The following is an 8,217-nucleotide window of genomic DNA, read 5'->3' as shown; positions in this document are numbered from 1 at the left end:
ATATACGCGTTATGATATATGATGAAAATGATTAAATGTTTGAAGTGACTATTTATGATTTTGTGCCTAGTTAATATTGTTTTCTCTCACCCCTTTGGGGCTGCAATTTTTACAAAATGGCAGGAGGACGTAAAAGCTTTTGAGGACTTGGATATTTGCTGTTGGCTTCTACTGTTTGGGCATGCTGCTATTGATGTGATATTTTATGGATGACTGTGTGAAATTGAGAAGCTTTTATTACTGTGAACTATGATTTTATTATTGCCTTACGATTTTATGACCAGCAAGTATTTTGGAAACAGATGTTGAAACGTTTGCGAAAAGGATTTTGACATGTTATCTAAATGCTGAGTTTTGAAAAGTCTTTGCGAGCACTTTGTAAGTTGTCGTACTGGGGCTACGGACCTCCGATTTTCTTATAATTTATATGCACGCGTAGCCCCAGGTGTCTAGTTTCATTATATATAAACCTTGCAAAGAAATTCGGAAAGATCGATTTATTATGAATTTTACCAGCCAGGACATTTGTGATATTTCCACTACTTTCTCTCTTATTTTGCGAGTTATGTTTCGAGGGGCAACCGAACTCCAAATCACTATTATTTTATATGAACGTGAAGCCCCGGATGTCTAGTTTCTAGATTACAAAGAATATTTTTTTGAATCGTTGAAGTGAATTTTATACGAATTTTTAAAGACAGCAAGGTCTGCCAGGAAAGTTATATTTTCAGTAGTTGAGAAATTTTGAAAGTATACTTTTATTTTTGTGACGAACCCGATTTCAATTATAAGTTTTAATTGCCATTGTAAAAGTGATTTTCAGTCTCTAAAATATGATTAACGAACTCTAATCCGCTTAGCAAACAACTCTCTTGGATGCATACAAGGGAGGGTGTTACACTAATTGGTATCAGAGCAGTTTTGATCCAAGGTGTTTGTGTGTGATTGTTGCATTGGTTGCTGTTTGTTAATCATTGTTGTTTGTATGAGTATGTTTAATCACTGCTGTTTGAATTTAACTGTTTATTGGTTGTTGACTGTTAGGATTAAATCACTGTACTGTCTGACTCATGATTGGCACGTGCTGAATTGTTCTGTTAAACTATGAAAGTTAGTATGACTAAAATGTTAGAGTTATTATGAGCTATATTGAAATCGCCTTATGAAGTTGTTATATACAGCAGTATGAGATTAACTTACTTGTAGCAGCTTTGAGTCTCGAGAATTGTGTGAGATATTGTTTGGTTTTCTGAAATGTAGACTGTATTGTATAGATTTACCTTGTTGTTGACCTGATAAGTAGAGGGCAGTTGTGCAGTGATAAGTGTAGTCTGGTTGAGAAATTGAGGTTAAACTGTTCTATTGATTGACTGGTTTGCTGTTGATATTATTGATGTTGTTCAGGTTGCCGTATATTAGGTTCTGTTTTATTATCTGCCATGTTCGGTTGTGCTGTTCATGTTATGAATTGAATTATTTGATTGGAAGTGTTTGCTGCTACTAAATTGTACAAGAGTCGTCTGATTGAATTATGTTTCAGTTGAATTGAGTTGTTGAATTGTATAATGTGGTAAGTGATTGCTTGAGCTTCTGTCATGAAGTGGGAACCGTGCCTCAATCTTGAGACTACTGTCGTGTATGCCATGTAGTGAGTAGGATCCACTCGCTGCTTGACATTACGAAAGTAGAATTAGCAATTATGAGACACGAAAACCTCCTTAAGAGAGAAGTCTAATGTATAGTAGGTTGTAATTGAGTAATGTCTAAAGGAAGAATAAATAACGAAGTATGGAATTGGATGATTCCCAGTGTGTGATGAGATGATACTCCAGCTGTGACTGGAAATGGGTCTGGCCAACACATTCTCCGGTAACACGGTAGTATCAAACTGTCAAACACCGAGAATCAATTGATGAAAAAGTTTTGTTTGGTGATTTTGGTACAGATGTTTGAAACTATGTGAGAATCTGATCTAAGGAATGACTTGAATAACTAGAATAAATAAACTAAACTTTGTTTTGGTCTTGATTCGTCAGGATAGAAATGTAATGAGGAGTCTTCGAATTGATAAATTGAAATTATGACAATATATTATTGCTTTGGGTATCAGTTGTTGGGTATAGCAATTAAAAAGAAGTATTTGAAATTGAATTTTTGGTAATAGACCAGAATTTGAGTTTATGAGCTGCTTAAATTATTTTAACTGTCTAGGATGTGAAACCTATAGTAGTAATGTTTAGTTAAAATCAGTTTGGGTGCTGTGCTCAAGAAATTATAAGTGTTTCATGATCTGAATGAGTATGTGTTGTCATAATCTAATTACTACATGAGACCCTGTTATTTTTGTGAATCTGGCTGGGTTGACTTTTCTGTTTTGAGCATTTGATTTTGTGAATTTTATTTTACGTTAGAAGTTGAAATTTAATGTGTGGGATATGCTAGGAAGAGTATTAGAACTAAGTTTGAGGTGAAAAGTATAGTTTTGTCAGTAACTGTATTATTTTTATTATTGTGCATCACTCTAAAGGGATATTTAACTGCAATTAAAACGTTGAATGTGGGTATTGTGTATGCGAAATATGAAAGCTTGATTTAGTTGATGGATTATGATTGGAGCTGTCGTAAATTGTAATGTGTGTAATAATTGGAAAGTTCATGTCACGGTGAATGGATCCTCTTTTCTGTGGAGTCAATTACATATGAGGTACCTAGGAGAGCGGAAAGCTTGAGGAAGTTTTCTCATAGGGGTGTTTGACGAACTGCAGGAGAGGTACCAACTGACGTGATATGTACGTAGGGTAGGCTAAGATTAGTTAGCTACGTACTTGACTGTTTGATATTTTGGATTTGTTGAGTACGTTGTAAAGGATAGACTTGAGTACATCTGACTTTAGGAAAATTGTAGACAATAGCTACATAATGAACATACAAACTTAACATCTCTTGTAATCATGGCAATTAGAAGTTAGAACCTTGGAATCCTAGTATCCTTACTCACATTCTTAAGTCAGCTTCATAGTTAGAGTTAATTACAAGTGCCTCCAAAACCCTAAGCTCTAAGCAAAAAGCACTACCTAGCAATGTGAATCCTTTTCCGCAAGATAGTAGCAAATATTGTGCTGTTAAATTAATTGATGCTGTAAATTTTTATGTCCCTAAAGTGATGGACTAAGACCTTTAGGAAATAAGAACGTTTATTATAATTCTGATTGTGATGAAATTTTGTGATTTTTCGAATACTCTTCTACATGGTAAATTGGAATATGATGCGTTCTGTTTTACTTCTTTGACTTCTTGTATACTATTAAATTGTGGAAATCCACTCATGATGGTTGTCGAGGCAGGTAAGTAGTTGTGAAATTAGGTATTGAATTGAATTTTATCATATGTAAGGAATAATTAGGGAGTGGACGAAATTGTAATTTGTAACATGTAAACTTTAAAGATAAAATAAGAGTAATTGAAGGTCCTAGTCACTTAATCATCTGTTTGCACAAGTATTAGGCAGGTATCTAATTGTTTTAAAATTGTCCAATTTGGAATGGTAAAATTTTGATTGTGTTATCAATTGTGAAGCACTCTTGTGAACTGAACTGTTGACTCTCAACTTAGCATGCATAAAATTTTAGGGTCATATTGTAGGTAATCACATGCATTTTAAGTATAGTAAGTTAGCAGGTGTATCAATAAGAGTACGACATGTTAGTGATATTGACACACATAAAGAAACGAAGAACATGAGTAACAAAGTAATGGATAACTAGGGATTTTTGTTTAATAAAATAATATGTGGTTTTACTTAGTCTTTGTTTTAGTATGGTCTTTGAAGTTAATTAAAATGAAACCAGAAAATTGTTGCTATGAATAAGAAAACTAATTAATTAATTTAATTGGCTGAAATTGGAGAAATCAATCAATTGGATTGATTGGATAAAATTAAGAAAACCTCTCTCTCTATATATACATACATACATATAGATGAAGGTTATACTTACAACCTTTCTTTTTACAACTTCTTACAACCACATTTTAACACCGTTGATTTTCGCCAATCAACGGTTATCATTTATTTTGAATTAATAATTAATTAATGAGTTTAATTTGCAAAAATCATATAACCATTGATTGGCGGAAATCAACGCTGTTAATATATGGTTGTAAGAGGTTGTAAAAAAAAAGTTGTAAGTATAACCTACCTCATATATAACCTCTACCATATATATATATATATCTGTTTGATATGATTTAATTCAAAAGATAAAAAATTTAATTCAAGAGATAAATTATAAGATATTTGTAAATAAGAAAATAAATCCTTAAAGATCATCTTAAAGTACTTTTCAGCTTAATTAAATCCCAAAGTGTCATTCTATTGAACATGGTTACTAGCCGTTTTATTGGGCGGGGTGATGTAGATCTAGGTGTTGATGACTATTTAACGATAGAAATTACAAGAATGAAATATGTATTGATAATTTGATATGATATTTTATGATGAATGTCATCGTTTTTTTTATTGGTAAATATTATGTCATCTTTAATTATATGAATATTAACGAAATTAATGATCAAATAATAATAAAATTGTTCTTAAGGGGTTATGCAAGATGCTCTAAATTATTCTAAAATATAATTAAGATATTATGAGATTATTTTCATATGTTTTAACATTAATTATTCGCAAGTATATTTTAAAAATTGAACAAAAAGGGTGATTACAAATTTACAATCAATATTATTACCTAAATATGTATTGTTTTTAAATATATTAATAATTAATGGTGCAAACTATAATTCGATCGAGTAAAATATCATGTTTTTGATAATTAAGTGAATATAAAAAAATAAATTATTTTTTAATTAACAAAACAAAAAAAGTTTTAAGCCCATTGACATTAAACAACAGATTTTTTTTTCTAATTTAATACAGGGATATGATTAATTTACATCGATTTAAAAATAATAAATTTTACACTCAATTTTCATTTGTAGATTTTCGTGTATCAAATGATTGTAATTGATTGAGTTATTCTCATTAATTATACTCGATTAATAATTGGATTATTCTCATTAATAATAAGAATAACCCAATCAATTATTTGATAGAAATAGATGGTTAAGATTAAATATAAGAATTATTTTTTTTACATTAATATGTCACGTATATAACCGGAAGTTATTTTCCTAATTTCATTCCATATACAAACAGTAGAACAGTACGTAGGAGTCAGTGAGTCACAGATATCATATAGCTTTGTTTTCGTTCAAATTCGAATAACCAAAAAAAGAAAAAAGAAAATTGTCAATTCTAAATTGTAGAAGCCTTCTTGTTCCACTATAAACATTATTATATATAGGTGTTCTCCTCTGCGGTTGTTTTTTACGGCTCTCTCCTTCCTTCACGGTGTTTTGAGGTACTTTTTTTCCTTAATTATTTTCTTATTATTTATATTTTCTCCATTAAAATCATATTTGCAATTTGCAAGGTGTTTTTTTTCTTGTATTTTTTTGGTCAATTTTGATTTTAATTTTTCTTTGCATTCTACAACTTATTTTTCATACTTTTTCCTAATTTAATACAGGAACTAAATCAATTTATACCATCATAAGATTGGGTTATATTTTTCAATTTTAGTCATTGATTTTGGTATATCAAACAACTGTAATTGATTGGGTTATATTTGATATTATTCTTGTACCCATAAAAATTGATCCAGTCACACACACGCAGGAGTCACAGATATCACATATATATAGGTTTGTTTACGTTCAAATTCAAATAACCTAAAAAAGAATCTCACCCCTAATCTGAAGAAAGCCTTCTTGTTCTGCGCTGCTGTTGTTTTTCACTGCTCTCTCCTTCCTCAATATTTGCAAGGTTTTGCTTTTTTGTATTTTTTGGTCAATTTTGATTTTAATTTTTCTTTGCATTCTACAACTTGTTATTTTCGATCCATACATCTTTGAGTGATTGTGGACTTGGAAGTATTTGGTTTTACATTTAATCTTTCTCTATTTTTGTTGTTGTTGATTGTAACAAAGTTCTATAGTTAAGACAAAGATACAATATTTTTTTGGCACAGCTTGATCGATGTCTTTTCCCTTTGGAGAGATGCTATCACATCACGAGGAAAGCTGTGGATGTTCATCCTTCTTTCAACTATTCTGCTTTGATAGCATATGGAAGACGCAGAAAGTAAGCTTGTTAAAGAGTAGAACAACTGCTAATAAAACATTATTGAGTGGAAAAGAAGAGAAGCAGCATGAGTGCACGTGGACAAGTCCCCCAGATGATATCATGGAACTGATAATGAAGCGTTTGTGCCTCAAAGATTGCCTTGGGTTGAGTGAAATATGCACCCCTTGGAGGGATATTGTTGCTAATGCCATTGCAAACAAGCATTTCCACCGATTTCCTGAACTGCCATTGCTTGTCCTCTTCACCCCATTGACAGTGCTTCGCCTCTTGACCCATTGCCAACCATCCCCAGTTTTCAGCTTGAGGACAAAACGTCTATTTTATCCCAAAAGACCACTATTTGAGAAAAGGCAGACCGTTCGAGGCTCAGTTGAAGGATGGATGATTGTGAGTGAATATTCTAATGGGTTTAGTCTTAGTCTTAGTGTAACCATTTTCTTCTTCAATCCAGTTACTAATGCTAAAGTCTTTGTCCCATCAGTGTTAAAATTTCCATCCAACTCTCCCCTTCTAGCCGATAAGTTGTTGATGAAAAAAACGGTAGCCTCCTCCAAACCCGATTGCTTGGACTATTTTTTGGTTTGTCTCTTCAATGATTATTGTCACATTACATTTTGTAGACTTTCTGACAAGTCATGGACAACAATTGAAGTAGATAAGGATACGGGGGTTCATTTTTTGGATGTGGAAATTATTGATACGAAATTGTATGCTAGAACTTTCAATTCTATATATATTGGTTTGAGATTTGCAAGATTTGAGTGATTACCCTCCAAAGCCTAAATTATTAGCTAGTGTTCCATCAAGGCCACCAGTGTTATCAACTGTATCTGGTAACCAACGTTTTGACAGGGGTAAAGTCTTCGCCAGCCTAGCCAAAGACGATGCATTAGGAGATTTATTCCTCATTCACATGTTCATTAACGTAGCTTATGAAACACGGCATGTTGGTTATTTGAACAAGGTCACCGAATTTGTTGCCCCGCCTGAGTTGACCAGAGTTGAAGTATTCAAGTTGAACACAAGTAATGAAACTAATCAGTGGATCAAGGTTGATAATTTGGGGGACCGCGTTTTGTTTCGTGACGTTTTCAAGGGTATGGTAATGTCAAGGGCCGCTCTTAATAGTTCTGAAGAATTAATTAAAGAAAATAGTATTAATTAATTGAAGACGCATCTAATCATTCCTCGAGCTAGTGAATAACTTGTTGTCAAAGTTTTATTTTTGTGCTCCAAAATTTTGTTTGAAGAATAAAAAAATAATAATTTAAATTTAAATTATAAAAATTATATTTTCACTCCAAAGGAAAATCTCCATATGATGTTCACCTAATAAAATTTAGAACTCAAGACTATGTTTCTTAAGTAATACATGTATTGACTAATTTAATTAATTTTTAATTATAATTTCTGTTTAGATTATTTAATTTGTTAAATGTGGATGTAGGTGGTGTAGCCAATATCTTACCTTGACAAGTTCTAACATGGGTAGCAGATCGAATCATGGCGTTTTGATTAGTAATTAAATAAATTATCAAATATTAAAAGAAAATTATTCTTAAGAGATCATATAAAATATTATATGATATTTACATATATCTAAATATTAATTATTTTTAAATATATTTTAAATTGAAAAAAAGAGGGAATGATCGCAATCAAGGTGGAATGTGTTCCAACATATAATAAAAGAGAACTTATGTTTACTATCGCGGACACAATATGAAGGGTCCAAAAGATTAAGGTTTACCTACAAACTTTTGAGGTAAAATGCAACTTTACAAGGCAGTGCAATTTTCAAGCACATAAGAGAGAGGCTTACTTATAGGGAGATATATTCTATATTAAAGAAATATTGCAAGTGTTAATTAACAAAAATGAACAATAACAATTTAAGAAAAGAGATAGAGAAAAAACAACAATAAATACATGACACAGTGCCAAAGAATCTCAATTTGGAGTCTTGTCTCTGTGTAGTCACGAACAAGAGAGTTAATTAAAATAGCGGCCTCAGCTGC

General features: G+C 31.7%; 1 protein-coding gene across 1 annotated transcript; it reads left to right on the top strand.

The window, feature by feature from the left end:
- The first annotated feature begins 6,091 nt into the window (after nt 1–6,091).
- On the top strand, nt 6,092–7,655 carry LOC133317299 (uncharacterized). Its single transcript, XM_061519160.1, has 4 exons — nt 6,092–6,720; nt 6,820–6,906; nt 7,052–7,301; nt 7,647–7,655. Exons 1-4 carry the CDS (start codon nt 6,092–6,094, stop codon nt 7,653–7,655), a joined length of 975 nt encoding a protein of 324 aa, XP_061375144.1.
- The last annotated feature ends 562 nt before the right edge of the window (nt 7,656–8,217 follow it).

This window comes from Gastrolobium bilobum, unplaced genomic scaffold (assembly GCF_033153095.1).
Source record: "Gastrolobium bilobum isolate Gb01-03AN ecotype WA unplaced genomic scaffold, APGP_CSIRO_Gbil_v1 utg509, whole genome shotgun sequence".
Lineage (NCBI taxonomy): Eukaryota > Viridiplantae > Streptophyta > Magnoliopsida > Fabales > Fabaceae > Gastrolobium > Gastrolobium bilobum.
This window is presented reverse-complemented; position numbering and strand designations above follow the sequence as displayed.